Source organism: Leptinotarsa decemlineata, unplaced genomic scaffold (assembly GCF_025532065.1).
Source record: "Leptinotarsa decemlineata unplaced genomic scaffold, Ldec_3_MD MMD2_P_RNA_scaffold_2, whole genome shotgun sequence".
Lineage (NCBI taxonomy): Eukaryota > Metazoa > Arthropoda > Insecta > Coleoptera > Chrysomelidae > Leptinotarsa > Leptinotarsa decemlineata.
Genome location: NW_027412529.1, coordinates 4,169,294 through 4,185,715, shown reverse-complemented (window position 1 = coordinate 4,185,715; position 16,422 = coordinate 4,169,294). Strand labels below are relative to the sequence as shown.

The 16,422-nt window shown below is 35.2% G+C and overlaps 2 protein-coding genes across 3 annotated transcripts in view; one reads left to right on the top strand and one right to left on the bottom strand.

Annotated features, from left to right (window-relative positions):
• Positions 1–1,134: 1,134 nt before the first annotated feature.
• ArfGAP1 (ADP-ribosylation factor GTPase-activating protein 1) lies at positions 1,135–7,931 on the bottom strand. Its single transcript, XM_023159777.2, has 7 exons — positions 7,565–7,931; positions 7,199–7,480; positions 6,875–7,131; positions 5,706–5,820; positions 5,532–5,654; positions 2,131–2,309; positions 1,135–1,916 (listed from the first exon to the last, which is right to left on the bottom strand). The coding sequence occupies exons 1-7, from the start codon at positions 7,622–7,624 to the stop codon at positions 1,730–1,732; spliced, it is 1,203 nt and encodes a 400-aa protein (XP_023015545.2). The 5' UTR covers positions 7,625–7,931; the 3' UTR covers positions 1,135–1,729.
• Positions 7,932–12,855: 4,924 nt separating this feature from the next.
• Liprin-gamma (liprin protein kazrin) overlaps positions 12,856–16,422 on the top strand; it is a 67,118-nt gene continuing 63,551 nt past the window's right edge. For both annotated transcript variants that reach the window (XM_023159775.2, XM_023159774.2), the window contains exon 1: positions 12,856–13,349. The gene's annotated coding sequence lies outside the window, so the exon portion shown is untranslated. The remainder of the gene's footprint in view (positions 13,350–16,422) is intronic.

Here is a 16,422-nt window from a genome sequence, read left to right as displayed (position 1 = left end):
AGTTACCGTTAGAATATTGTTTTTTGAAGAAGGTTCTACAGGAGTCTCTTGGTTTAAGGTTTCTTATATACCTTATTGTCCTTTTCTGTAAAGTTTATTTATTTATTATTCATTAACGGGTAACACCCAATTAAGTTTAAGAGCTTTCACAATAAATTATATGAATACAACAAATAATTACATTTAACTTACTTGCTAAAAGTAAAACTGATTCATTAATAAAGAATAACAGTGAGAAAATAAATTTACTGAATTGAAATATTAATTAAATAAATGAATGATTAAGATATGGAAAATTCAATAATTAAGGATGTTTATATTTATTACCATTTATAATTTATTTCTGAGCGAGCGTAATGCAAACTTAAATTTTGTTTCGTTCAATGAAAAGAAGTCCAGATCGACTTTATTACCACCAATAGCAACTCTAGACAGGGGAGAATGTTTACCGTAGTTACAACAATGAAAATCTAATGCAAATGTTTCTGTATTCCTTGTACTTCTAGAAGGAACATGTAAGTCAATTTGTGCTTGCAATGTAGGACAGTTAATAAGATAATTTAATAATTGGAATAAGAGTTTTAAGTCAGTTTCCACTCTACGACTACTTAGCTTCATTATATCTGCAACCCTACGAATATCATCTAATGAATGGTCCTTCCAGGGCATTTTCAACTTGAACGCCAAAAAGCAAGAAATGAATACAAATATATTCGTTTGTAAATGTGCTCGTAAGACAAATCTGCAGTAACGTTAAATACAAATACAAGTGGTATAAAAACATAAGAAAGTTTTGATTCTCATTTTATATGAAAACATTTCAATGACCACACACACACAGCCTTACTTCAGTTCTCTAAAAATTTAACTAAGCTTTGTCAATAATTTCATAAAATCAAATATTATTTCATTAGTCTTTGTGGACCACAATAGTAGTTGCTTAGTCTACATGCGACCTGCAATTTCAACATGTTCTAACCCTAATGCATATTTTTCTTGTGTTCCACAATTCTCTTATACACGTCGGTAGCCAGGCCGGACACTACAGTACCACATCACAAGTTAGGCCTACTAACAAAGCTGATTTTTTCAAAATTATTTTTTATAGAAGTTATAGGGGAACAAAAAAACAAATTCACAAATAAAATTTTTATTTTTGCATGACATGAAATTAAAAATAATTTCAATATACAATTGGGACTAATAATGTTCCTGTTAATTTAAACTTGTTTGCACCAGAAGTATTTACAGTGAATTTGTCAAGCAGTAAAATTCAGCTAAAGCAATATACATTCAGGATGACTGGCTTTACTTCAGCACAACTGACATCAACATCATACATCAGATTATTTCCGAACACAGAAAAAGTTCAATAAAGATAATTTCATCATGGTAATTTTTATATATTTCAGACAGCTACCATAGCGAAACCAAAATTATATACAGTGTGTCCTTAAATTCATCAAAAACCGAATAAATCATATTATTAAAAAACAAGAATATTGTTCATTTAGCTAACAATGAATTGCCTTACTTCATGGACACACAGTATAATATTTAAATACATTAAGATTCTCCAAAGCAACAGTTTCACATTGATTAAAATATGCCTAAATAAAAAAGTATTTGTTCTGAATATTTGGAGAAATTCAATACACTGAACAGGCTTCGCATACTATTACCGAGCCCTCTCAATACGAATTATTTATTCTAAGTACTTGAAAATAAATTACTTCAAACTTTCCCACATTGCATCCTCTTCCCAGCCGGCGCTCCATTTCTTTTGATTTCGTGCCTCCTTACTTTTTGCCTCTGATTTCTTCGAGAACTCTTCAACTGGCGACATAACAGGACTGTTATACGACGATTCTCCTGTTCCATTCCAGTTCTGACTTGCGCTTTTAGGACTTGAGGCCCTGAAGAAAAAAAACAAGGTAATTTATTTATTGTCATATCCTACACAGTCCGGAGTATTATCATACAATAAAAAACATGTTGGCACAGTGAAATAAGAATTTGCGAACTTCAAAAACAATTCGAGTCATGAAATGGAACCGTGTGGAACACCACAAAAATTCCTCAAAGAACTCTCACTACTTTTGGTGGTAAATAATCAAAATTAACACTCACTTTGAACCTTGTTGGCTGCTACAACTCCAGTCGTCTCGAACATAGCTGTTTCCTCCACTGTATAAGGAAGACTTCTCACCAGGAGAATAGTTGTCTCCCCCCACTTGAGAATATGCGCCTGGGTTGTCGCTACTGAGCGAGCTGACTTCTCGCCAACCTTTCTTGCTCAACTCACCTACCTAGTTAAATGAAATTTAAAATCATGAGCTGACTAATGATATCACTATTTCAATATGTACAGTAACTGAAAATATATTCATAATAATAATATGCTTTATTATCATAAGATATAATCTTGTAGACAAAGCTTGCGTAGTATATACTTAAAAAAATGCAATACATACCAACTGAAATTAAAATAAAAATATAAATAGTGCATGGGTACAAACTATGTTAAAATGGAGGATATAAAAGACATGTATATATAAAAGAGTAAAAGTCAAGTTTATAAAAGAGTAGACATAAAAAGTAACAACTTAAGAGCTCCTTAATAAGTAAAGATAAAAAATATGCGTAAGTCAGTTAGAAGCTATCGTTAAAATATTCATATCAGATAGAAATTGTTTGACTAACTTCCTGAATTGGAAGTCATTTATATTGGCAGATCTTATGTCCATAGGAAAATGATTGTACATTTTTCCACTTTTGTAAAATATGGAGTCTCTGGTAATGTTTTTAGTTGGCACAGTGAGTTTCAGAGTGTGTCTGCAGTTTCGGGAAGAGGATGCAGCAAAATTTAATATATGCTTATTTATTAAACACACAGATTCCAGTATAAATAATGCAGTTACCATTAGAATATTATGTTTCCCCTTTTTTGTAAAATTAATAGACTTTTGAATAAAGTTGGACTGCATGCTCCCTAAAACGGTATTCCGTAGCGTAAGTGAGAATCTATGAGTGCATAGTACGCCAAAGGTAGTGCTGAACCCCAATTCTTTATAAATCACTCTAACCGCATAACAGCCAGAGGAGACTTTTCTAGTGAGTTGTTTAACATGATTCACAAATTTTAAATTCTGGTCAATGAAGATTCCTAGAAATTTAGTGTTATTTTTAGATTCCAGGGATCTGTCTTCAAAAAAAAAGTTCGTTGATTGAACATCTAAATGATAATAAATTTGTTCTTGTTAAGTTAAAAGATGAAATGTTTGAGTCACACCAATCTTTAACTTTTTTCAAGTCGGCAGAGATTATTTTGTGCGACTCACAAGTGTTTTTATTATTCCAAAGTATGGTAGTGTCATCTGCAAATAAGGTGAACTTCCCAGAAATATTAAGCTTGGTGAGATCATTAATATATAATAAGAAAAGAATGGGACCTAACACAGAACCTTGTGGAACTCCAGAATTAATTTCCTTTTTTTTTTCAAGTTGAGATGTGTTGACCATTTGCGTCCGTCCCATTAAGTAGGAATCGAACCATTTGTGAGTTACTCCACTGCATCCATAACGTTGGAGCTTTCTCAGCAGTATTTTGTGATCAACGCAGTCGAATGCCTTTGACAGGTCACAAAATACTGCGGCAGTCTTTTCACCTACAAGCAAAACTTTTGGAATACTTGGAAATTAATAGATCCAAGAATTCTGAAAGTTTACTGAATGATCAAATAGAATTGAATTCTTTCTCTGTGTTGAATCTGTTTAGTTTATCGAATGTCCATTCAATGAGTTGGTAAAATTTCATTTATAATTGTAAACCAGTCCCCAAACAAAACAAATTTATGATTTAACACAAGACAACGCTGTAGGTCTCATCAGTGGTGATAGGCTGAACCACAAATGCATTCCACATGCCTCCGGGAGATGAAAAGCCTGAGATACAATCACTGTTTCTTTGATCCACCCCCACTCACTTCCGAGTGGTCCTCAACCTGCCGCTTGGCACTTCAGCAAGATTGAAATCTGACCTCTTGTGGTGAGAAGCAAAAAAAAACCCATGGAAGCTCTTACGTACGATTTTAGTGTATCCTGATCTTTATAGTACCCACCGTGACCACCAGAGGAGCGATGGCAGTACAATGTCTGTATTTAATGTGGTTACCAACAGAATTTGGTAGAAGCTGCTGATAACCAGTCTACCTTTCAATGTTGGCTTACATCCCCACTTCGATATGATCTTGCAGACTGGTTGTCAGCGACTGCTACCCAATGGGGAATGTTTCTCAATTTGGGTTATTACAGCAAATGCAAGTTTGAACAAAATAAAGTTAAGTTCAATTCATGAGTTTTTGAAATTCACTTCGAAAAGTATTCAAATTGATGTTTCAAATGTTGGGTTTTAATTTTTAAAGGGATTTGTTTCTAATTCACATATTGATAGATAGATAGATAGATAGATAGATAGATTTATTGATCTCTTCGAATCATTTACATGACATGAGATAAGTCTAATAACCGTGTTCGGTTGCGAATCAGGATAAAATTACAATACATCTTACATTGGCAACAGCGCCTATATAATTACTAATTTGATCTGGTGCAATTTAAGAATTATTTTTTATTACGTGTTGACTTGACTAGGATAAAACAAGGAAATTATGAAACTCATGAAGTACACCAATACTTATAAATGCTACATTCAAACCCGAGTTACTCTCGAAGAACTACTCAATTATTTCACAAAAGCCAATAAACAACAGAAATGCAGTGGTAAATGATGAATTTCAAATTAAAACCACTAATAATAAGAAATGTTGAAATGAAAAATCCTCACTGATTGCATGATTCAAATATTTAGAGAAACCTGCTAACAAAAATTGGAGGAAAACTACACATATAGTCATATATCTCCCATGGCTAATAGCCATGCTACTGCAGGTGGTGAACAGACTCTAAAGTGTACAAAGAGGCAACAGTCGACTTACATGGTTATGGTATCAGTATTTTAGGATGCACATGGTATAAAATTCATCTACTATTTCGAAAAGGAAAAAAAATCATCAACAGCGACTATTACATAACGTTAATGTAGTATTTGAAGGACGAAATTGCGGAAAAAACGGCCCTATTTGAAGAAAAAGAAAGTGCTATTTCGTCAAGACGAAGCACACCGCGTCATAAATCAATGTAAACGACGGCAAAATTGCATGAATTGGGCTTCGAATTGCTTCCACATCCACCGTATTTCCAGATTTGGCACCCAGTGAATTTTTTCTTTTTCTTTTTTCAAACCTCAAGAGAATGCTTGCTGGAAAGAAATTTAGCGCGTTCTGAAGCTTTCCTGCAAATATCCTCAAATTCGACTATTATGCCATATTCTACACTTTTTCAAAAAAAAAAACCTTCACATAGCTCAATTTAAACCAGTGTTCCACGAAAGAGATTTAAGTAATACATTTATTTATATTGCAGCATGGACTCTCATGGAACTGCGAATCCTAAACAAAGAAAAAACTTACCTTTTCTCCTACTTGAGATCCAATTTCAACAACCTTTTGGCTGGCGAATCCACCATACTTCACTGCATTTTCAGTTGCTTTACTTGCTATTTTGGTGGCTGACGATGAAAGGAAAGACCAACCCTGAAAATAACCGATTTTAGTTATTTATTTGGTAAATATTTGTCATATTACATTTGCTAAAGATGACATGGCAGTGTCAACAAACTCTTGGGACTGACTTCTTGGAGGTTGTTCTTTGGTATATCCGAAACCGCTGTACTTACCGCCTTGACTTGGCGGGAGATCACTGAAATAAAAAAAAATGATGGCTATATCAGGAAGCTTGAATATGGACAAACTGTTGATGATTATTAGTCGGAAAGGCTCAATAGTACAGAACAGCAATTATAGGTATATCACAGTAGCTGATAGATGAATTAAATTATAACAGTTTAAAGTTTATTATGGTTTATCTCAGTATATGGGATGAAAATAAATTTCTGTTCAGGCTTGATTGAAAAATATGATAAAAACAATCTCAAAAAACAAAATTCCCTTGTTGTTATCTTTTAGCGTGGAAAATGAATTCATAGGAAGAAGCTTATTATACATTCTAAAAATATTTCGATGATTGAGTTTTGGTGGATATTTATCTGTGAATAATCTTATTTTTTTATATTTTGATTTAACACTTTTACATTTTTATTTATACATATGTGTATATATATTTATATTTTAGGGATCTATGTGTACGTTTATGTGAATGTAGATGCTGCTGTTTCGTTCTCAACAGATTGCAAGATTGTATTTGCTAATGACCTTCTGCTTGACAGACTGTCATCGATATATCCCTCCGTCGTTGGGTTCATGTATGTTATATATTTCGCTACGATATAACATGTATATTTACATGTTTGTTTGTTTACATATTTATTATCAAGTCTGCATTAACAGTTCAACTTGTTTATTAACTTTTGTTTTTTTTTAATATGTCCACTTTAGATAATTATTTTATCAAGCATAATTTGACATGTTCGATACCATGTAGTTGGTCTATGAACGAATACATTTTCTTCTCTTTTTATGAAATGTAGTTTTGAGGAAATTGAAAAATTTGTTTGATATAAAGCATTTTGCAAAATTCCACAGGCAAAAGTAGGTTACTGAAATGAATCAATTTGCATAGCCATATTTTTGTAAATTGATGGTTGTGCCAAACTTCACCTTTGTGATTAGTGTTCGAGCCCTGCTTCTGATAAACCCCAAAATTGTCTGTCTTTTTGAGACTTTTTCTGAATCCAAGAAGGCGTTAAACATCAACAATACAGATAATCAACTCCTATAAGAAACTTCAAACTTACCTTCTCCGATTAGCATTCTCGGACTGTTTTCTCTCAAAGAAAGTTTCAGTCTGACTCCGAAACTCTGGTGAATTTAAATTTTGGTAGGCACCTTGGTAACTTTCGGTACTGTTGGAATAAGATCTAGTGAAATTTGATGTGGAATGAGTTTCTCTTGAGCTGTTTTTTTGAGAGGAAGGTCCTACAAAGCTACTATTGTAATTTTGAGCAGGAGACTTCTGTTCGTCCCATGACTTTCCTTGAGCTAGCGCAGATATCTAAATAAACGTGATTTTAGAATTCTCGCACTTCTTGATCAATTCTTAGAAGTACCTACACTCTTACCTTATCTCTGTACAATGCAGCTGCTTTACTGTTGTATTTTTGTTGAATGGACATGGTATCTTCCCAATCTGGCTGCGCCTCGAAGAATACTCTTGCGTTTCTGTTACCACCAACTTTCATTTTCTCCAACTCTATGTCTTTCCATTTATCCATAGTTATGGAGCGCACAAAAGATAAATGCACTCCTAAGCCACGATGCTTGCCAGAACACTCAAGGCAAATCCATATGCCATATGTTACCGAAACCCACTGAGGGTTATGGAGTCCACACTCGAAGCATTTCTGGAATAAGGAAGTTGAAGATGTTATTGAAAACTTTCATATTTATGCAAGAAGAGACCACATATATGATAATGAGTTACTTACATCATTTTCATTGTGAGGCTTTAGCTCTTGTAGAAGACGACGAGTTCTGGGACTTGCCATGTTTTAATTTAAATTCTATCAGAAGAACAATCGTTTAGAAAATACTGATCAAAACGTATGGATTGATTCTAGTAAATCATTTTGGAATTCAGATCAAAAACATTACGATAAAAAAAAATTTATAGGACCAAGCAAAAGGGAACAAATGATGAGAGTTTGTGTAAACTGGAAAGTCGGAGGATTATATGTTAAATCAATTAACGATTGGATTGGGATTTTTAAACGTGTCCAACAATCCAGAAAATGTCAATTTCATGAAACACGAAACTTGTTCACAAAGGAGAAAACAGAAACCTAGCAATAGAACATTTTGTTTGATTTGAACTTGACAACTTTTTTCACGAAGTGAGCGACATCTAGATTTTATAATTGAATCATCAGTTCAGGGAACACAACGTTCATGGTACTAAAAAACTACAGCAACAAGCGTAAATAGTAGTTGTTGAATTCATTTTTTGGAATTCAGTGGTAAATCATGAACAGGAGACTTGTTCGATGGATGCCCTATTTATTTTGTAGAAATTCATATTGAATATAAGATAAAGATAAAGAAAGTAACTTTTGTCTGATTTCTACTGAGTTTCTTATTTGTTACGACCGGTTTCGGTTTGTTGAACTGTTCTCAAGTAAACTGAATAGAAGAGTCAGTGAACCAATATAATGAATATGCCTGACTTCTAAGACAAGTTCACTCTCAAGTACATGAAATATTTTCATGTACCTACCTATCATATTTTGATTATTACTTTTGGACCAACAGACCGATAAATGAACCGGGATGTGAATATATTAGGCACTTGATGAAAACTGTATATGGACTATGCCCAGGAAATTCAAACTGATAATTTCATAAGTCACGTGAGCAAAATGCCTAGAATATACCTTATGATCACTTCTTCCCCTTCCCCAAGTAAAATATTTTGCTGAAAACTCTCGACCTATGACACTCTTAATGAAAAAATATTGAAGAAGATTCAATAAATTTTAGCATTTCATTCACAGAGTTGCTGAGTACAACTCAAGTAATGCAGCTTGGAAATGTCAAGAAGAACTTCAATTTATACTGTTGTCTACATTCTGGAATTAATTGGTCCATATACATTATGGTCCATAAATTAATGGTCTTAACGCGCGACAGATTTCGATTCTTACACAATCTATCTGTTGCCCATACCTCCAGAAATGGAGCTCAGCGACAGAATTTCGCGATTCAAATATCGAGATACAAAATAAAATTCTAATTGTTTGAAGGTGGTTGACAATGAAATACAAAATTCTAATTGCTTACTTTCTGCAGGATTATTAGAGAACTATTCTAGAAGTATAACTGAGCGGTTACCTAAACAAAAAATAATCCATTGAAAACATATTTCTCTCACCAGAACAAAAATACTGTCTTAGAAGACGGGTTTAACTAAACATGTTATTAGCATCATCAGGAAATGACTAAGACCAGTCTTAGACTGGACCTAAGACTGGTGTTAGTCATTGCCTGATAGTGATAACTTACTAGAGACGAAATGCGTATCGAGACAATAATTTTGTTTTGGTGTGGGAAAAGTTTTTCTACCTATAAAACTGAGCATTGAGGATCTTGCTTTTCCTGATTGTTTATTTTTCGGGAGGAAAATGTAAATAAAGTCTTTATTTTATTTACACATTCATTTTCGACCACCCCAAATTTGTATATTACAAGTTCGAAGAATATATTTTGTCCTTGATTGTTCACTAATAAGCGAATTCACATTTAAAATTTACAAACGAACGTAGATCAAACAAAAGAAAACCCAATGACTCAATTACCAGAGCACCATCTAGAATCTCTATTTGAAAGTAATGCATGAATTGAATAAAGATACCTGTGAACAACTTGATGACAGTGAATCATGTTTTGATGATCAGTAAATAGAGAGCAATAACTCCAAAAGAGAAACAAAATTTCACTTTATATTCAAAAAATAAGTAGACATAAAATATTTTATCGATTCTGAATATATCATAACAAAAAGAAAAATAAAAGTTTGGCTACTTTTTGGGAAAATGATGATATAATAATGAGTTAGTTAGTCATTAGTTTTTCAGTGGCGAATTACTGAACAATGTGGGTTTACTTTTTGTGTTGTAAGAGCAAATAAAATGAAAACTGAATTAATAGAGGGTGAACCATCCGGATAACTATAAAATAATGTTACTCCTTGTATATAGACCTGTTTCTATTATTCTCTCACCGATTTTTATCTTCGGCAATAGTTCACCTGTGTCGGTAAGCCACCTCAATACAATCTCCCCGATTCGACAATAATCATCCCCCTCGGCATGATTTTAGGGTGGCGGGGTTTGCACTACCCTATGTATCAACCTGTAGTGCACAACCTGTACCGAGGGCGATAGGGGAGAATAACCTTTCACGCTAGAAAACACAATCAGAATTCTGTGAAGATAAAAGCCCGATCATATTCTCAAAACCTGTGTACCATGCACACAGGGTCGGCTTTGGACTATTTGACGCAGAGAGCATTGTTTGATATAATGTGAATTAACCCTTATGTAGATGTTAGATATGTCAATTCCTGTAGGAATTGTATTGATAAACGACTAAGCAACCATTCCATGTATCAAATATTATTCCAGTGTCTTATGTAAGACTCCACCCGTTGAACATGGTGCAGTCGGTAGGATTTGTTCTCGTATATACATTAATAAGCGACTAAGAATCATTCCAAATACCGAATAATATTTATAAGTGTCTTTTCTAACACCCCACATGTTGAACATGGCGAAGTAGAGGTAGGATTTGTTTTTGTATGTCTAATAATAAACGACTGAGCAACCATTGCAAGTATTGAATAATATTTATAACTGTCTTATCTGATACCCCACACGTCGAACAGTCATTAGTGCCTGTTTTGAATTTGAACCTATTATTGATTTCCAATTGTAATGAGCCTGCAGAAATACCCGGATTTGAATCTCATCTATTTTTCCTACCATTTCGGAAGCTTTCGAAATGTAAATCAAAGAAAATATCACAAATTACCTTAACGAGATCGGTCTTATGGGTGATGTTCAATCGGGATTCCACAAACAACTTAGTACCTCCACTGCACTTTCTTAAATAGCTGATAATATTATCAAAGCAGATGATGAAGGAGTACTTCCATTTCCCATTTTATTAGACTATAGTGAGGCTTTCGAAATGCTGGATTCCTTAATTTTGTAAAAAAACCTAAGATACGTTCTAAATAAATAGTTTCGAATAGCTATTCAACTGGAAGGTACTCTAATGTAATATTTGACAACAATTTTTCTATATCTCCTTTGAAAATCTTATGAGCTGCCCAAGGGTCTGTTTTGTACTTGTACTTACATATACTTGTACTATATATATATATATATATATATATATATATATATATATATATATATATATATATATGTATATATATATATATATATATATATATATATATATATATATTCCATATATTTCTGTTAATTATATTCAACTATATAATATGTAAGTGTTGAAAGTAGCTGAAAACAATAATTATTCGATATCTCATGTGCTTATAACCTGAAAACTAATCCAGAAAAGTCGCAAACTATACTTTTAGGATTTTAGGACACAGAAGGAAGATATCTGTTTTGAAAAAGATCTTGATCTTTGCACATAAATAACGATTTTATTTTCTTTGTTTAAGACAGTAACAACCTGGTCTTTGTCTTGATAATGATTGCTGTTTCAATGAACACGTCAACTATTTGTGCAAAGGATCTTTTAAAGTTTTGAGACAAATTTATCCAAGCAGGTATTTTTTGAAAAAAAATATGAAGTTGAAGCTGATTGATAAATTGGTTAAGACTTTACCAAATATTTTATTTACGGACGAAGCAAATTTTTCACGAGATGCTATTATGAACTTTCACAATTACTATTTTGGGTCGACGAAAATCCCCATGTTATTAGAGAAAGTAATTTTCAGCAAAAATTTTAGCTGAATGTTTAGGTAAGAATGATTGGTGACTACTTTTCTACCAGCAAGATTAACAGTCCTACATGGACTTTTTTGCGAGGTCATTTTACCCATTTTGTCAAAAGAAGTGTCTGTACTTGTAAGAGGCAACATGTGGTTTATGCACGACGGCTCATTTTAGTGTTCTTGCCCGTCAGCATCTCGACACCACCCACTCTAATCGCAGGATTGGAAGAGCAGGACCTCAAAATTGGTCAGCTCGCAGTTCTGATATGAATCCTCTAGATTTATATTTATGGGGTAGTCTGACGGCTCTCGTTTATAAAACTCCAGATAATCAATGACGAATCGATTACAGTCGTGTACTTCATCAGAAGGTGGACATTTTCCTCATTTACTTTAAGGTCGAAATTACTTATTACTCTTGGATTTAACTTTATGTTGTCTATGGATAGTTTTCAAAAGTGATTTTTTTTCTCGAAAAGAAGCTTGATATGGAGAAAACACAAGCGACGAAAAAATTGTATTTTTAGTTGCTTATTAATCTAAAAAAACTACAAAAAAAAGTCAGTGGAATTTTTTTCTCAATATTGTTGGCTGTGTTGCCCACTGAGACACCATTCGGCCTAATAATTTAAATCTAGTTCGGGAATGAGCGCCTTATTATTTCAAATAAGTTCAGCAAATTTTCACCAAATCACCAATATTTTATAGATACCGTTCTCATTAAACTTCAACGCCCTTTATCTCAGAATGGAAGCAACTCCGGACATATGTTCATGATAACTTTTTTTCTTAAAATGATCTAACGAATCACCCTCTAGAGTTTCGTACCATAACTGGGAAACACCCTGTATTTGGTCATTAAGTAAAATTTCAGAATTCTTGAATCTAAGTACTCCAAAAAAATTGATTTTGTGATGTTTCTATTCCAAATTCCAGCATATATCTGACTATAACGACCCAAAAAAGTGCTTCAAATCGTTTATTATTATTATTTTTATCTCTCTCATATCATATTGCGAAAGGCCCAGACTCTCTTGTCAACCCCTTTATATATGCAACTGCTTTTTGGTAATTTTCCACACTTTTTCCTGAAAAACGATACTGGGAAAACCCCCTCTCGTTCAGAGCAGCGACGGTCCTGCTCGAAACGCTAAAAGACACCCAAATATATAATTCGACGTCCATCCTTTTCGCGAAGGTGTTCCGCGAGGGGGCGAGTGGGGAAAAGAGCGCGTGCGCGGCAATCGAACACAGTCAATGAATGAATTAGTCCGACTCACGCACGATCATGAGACACCGCCGCTAACTAGATTGCAAAACTAGTCGATCAGTAGATAAAAAAAGCGAACGATGCCCGTAACGTAAACCGGCAGTGAACCAGGCGATTTTTCGCGAATGATTTACGTCACCGGCTCAACCCGCGGGTCCTACTGCCATCCCCTTGTTGGGTCAATAAAACAACAATGACGAAAATTACGAGCTCAACCGCTGATTATCCGACGACGGAACTGCCAAAAAGGAATTGTCGATTGTTATAAACTGGATAGCGATGCGGAAAATTGTTAGTGCATCGAATGAGTCGGCCGTGTACAGTGAACCTCATTAATATTCCGCATAAATATCGGCGATTAGTTCTAAATAAGGTGCCAGGAACAATTGAACGTAATTTATTAACCATCTACTCCAGTCAATAACCGTGGGTGTGTCTCCAAGTGCAATGCTGACCTATTTATCTTTGTAAGGGGGTAAGTATCGAAAATGGGTCGCTCAAAACCCGATAAATCCACGATTCATTTAAATTCATATCTCCTCATCCGTGAAGGGTAATTTAACCAAGTACGCGCTACTTTTTCCACCTTTCAGCGATTCTTTTATGAGAACTCATCCAACCTAGTCCGAAGGGAGCTTCCGATTTCAGGGACATTTCGCAGCAGCAGGAAAATGAATCATATGGCTCGCGTTGCTGGCGATGCAACACGAATGTTGATTTAATTATTGATGTAGGTCTGGTCAATTGGATTTTTCGTAGGACAAAGGTCCCGCAATTGACCACTTAACTCAATTCCGACAGGTCGAGCGAGAATGGAATTCAATTTCGAGAATTAGGTTTTAATTTCATCAGCGCATTCCCAACAGAGGCAACGACCGACGAAAATAAATGACTGCATCGGATTTTATATAGATTGATACATTTCATCATTACATACATTCAGTATACGAGAAAGTAGTTCAGTGAGTTGGTTTGAAGAATTGAAGAAAATTGTTTCGGAGAAGCTGGGTCATACCTATTGACGTGCGATGCCTAGTACGAATATATCACATAGAAACGCTTCTGAAGCATCGATTCTTCCTTCCAAAGTTCACGAATTTCCAATGTTGCTTGAATAGGTACACCAAACTTTTGTATTCCGTATTGAAAGGATTTCTTCCTTCAAACAGATGAAACGATGGAAAAATTGTGGGCTAGGCTACCAAAACAGATTTTTACTGCGATGGAACGCTTCTTTCCAATAGCGATAAAACTGACAGCTGTGAAATTACCATCTAGCTGTCGTTGTTCTTGGATTATACGTCTTCTCGGAGTCTATTTGTATCTGTATCTGTAGAGTAGGGAGGGTGAGTGTAGGCCTACAGCACTTAGGCCACATGTGACCCATTGTACATCCTCCCAAGGAGTTGTCCTCCTAGGTCATCGTCCATCCTAGCTTTCCAAGAAGGTGGACAGGTCTCTGGGAGATATCTCTTTTATATCGGTAGGTGTTGGCCAAGACTTGCCGAACACACCGATGATAGCTCCGGACAATAGCATAAGACATGCCTGGCAGTTTCATCTTCCTGTTCACACATCCTACATAGAGGTGTGTTCACTAGCCCCATATTGTGGATGTATTTCCTAAACATGGGAGACATACAATGGCAGTACTATTGACCTATCCTTACAGCAACATCACCTACTCTATTACTGTATACAATGGATAAAATATGCTCCAAATATCTCAACATATACATTTTGATATATGAATGTTATAATTCAAGTAGACCGGATATTAACACTTGTAGTTTTATACTTTAAAACAATGACAATGAAAAAGCTGATGAGCATGCTAGAATAGATCATCTGCTCCTAAACTAACTGTGAGGGTACCAAAATCGGGATCAGATCAAGAAAACGAACGGAGGATAACACATAAAAACTGCAAAGCCCACAGATCTGGTGAAAACCTAAAGGAATAAATCTTTACAGCCCGATGAATTGAGTGGACCCTCGAAATTTTCAAAACTCTCAGAACCCGACGCCGACGTTCTGAAAGGTTGAATTATTCCATTCCTATAACATTATTGATATATTAAAACATTTGAGACATTTAATGGCCAAACTATAGTCCTATCCTAACATCAGCCTCACCTATTTTCTTGCTGGAGACAATGTAGAAAACAAGCGCCTAAAATCTCAATATTCAAATTTTGATATGTGAATACTATAATTTGAGTAGATCGGATAGTAGTAACAAGAAAGCTGGTGAGAATACTATAATGGATGATCAGCTCCATATTGGTTCTAAAAATAACTGTGGAGTACCAAAATTGGTATCTGATCAAGAAATGGACGGAGGAAAATCATAAAAATGCTTCTGAAGCATCCATTCTTCCGTGCAAAATTCACAAATTCTTACTGGCGTTTGACAAATGATCAAGGTACACTAAAAGTTTGCATTCCTCTAAATGAAAGTGAAGAAGTAATACAATATAATACAGAACTCAGAAAATGGGAAAGAATCAATTGTATGAGGAGATCTATGAAGTAGGCCTAGCTCAGCTGCTTCTTCCAAATATCGAGTTGACAAAATTCGGAAATACAGCACTCGCTTCAAAGAATGGCAATGAGAAAGCTGATGCTGGAATGCTAGAATGGATCATCAGCTCCATATTGGTCCTAAACTAGCTTTAGGAGTACTAAAGTCGGGATATGGTCAAGAAAAGGACCAGTACTGAACACAAAAAGTACCAGAAAAATATATTTGCAAACAGACAAAAGAAACGCTTAATGGAAGGACCGTCTGAGAGGAGAACAGCCGAACTGTTTCAAAAAAGCAGGGAGCGACTCAGAATAACTAGAGCTTCTCACTGAATACTGTCCATTGAGTCAACTGGACAAAATAGGGCTGTATTTATAGGTGCACACAGTGCAACAAACGGACAGAGACAGCTATTACATGCAAACGTAAGAGAATAGATCACGGGAGGTGATCTACTATTATGGTTACCCTAAACTTATGTACCAATCACATCTAGACTAACTGGACGCAAATTTTCGTGGCCAAAAGCCAGAAGAGATGAGTCATCTCCACTCTAACGGAACGGGCTCGGAGAATATGTGAACCAGAACATCTGGAGAGGGAACTGAAATACCTTGAAGTGACCTTGGGATCGAATGGATACAGTGCCTCCGAGATCAGGAAAGCCATGAAAGCGAAGAGCACCACGGTTCAAAAAGCGAAAAAGGATCAGATGGTTGCACGCGCATATCTACCGTTTATCTCTAGGACCACGGACAGAATTGGAAAACTATTGGATAAACACGACATCGAAACAGTCTTCAAACCCACGAGGAAGATACAACAAAGCCTCAGGTCGGCTGAAGACAAAAGGGACCCATTATCAGCAGCAGGGGTCTATCGCGTACCGTGCACTTGTGGAAAGGTATATATCGGAACCACCAAACGATTCATGGGAACAAGACTGAAAGAGCATAAAAGGAACTGCAGACTAGGTCAAGCGGACAAGTCAGCCGTGGCAGAACACGCGCTTAGTGAAGGA

Coding starts and splice junctions, on each gene's coding strand:
- ArfGAP1 (XM_023159777.2), bottom strand. CDS start 7,624: ATGGCAAGTCCCAGAACTCGTCGTCTTCTACAAGAGCTAAAGCCTCAC. Junction 5,655..5,705: donor CCATGTCATCTTTAGCAAAT/GTAATATGACAA, acceptor GGTTATTTTCAG/GGTTGGTCTTTCCTTTCATC. Junction 1,917..2,130: donor AGCAGCCAACAAGGTTCAAA/GTGAGTGTTAAT, acceptor TTTTTTCTTCAG/GGCCTCAAGTCCTAAAAGCG.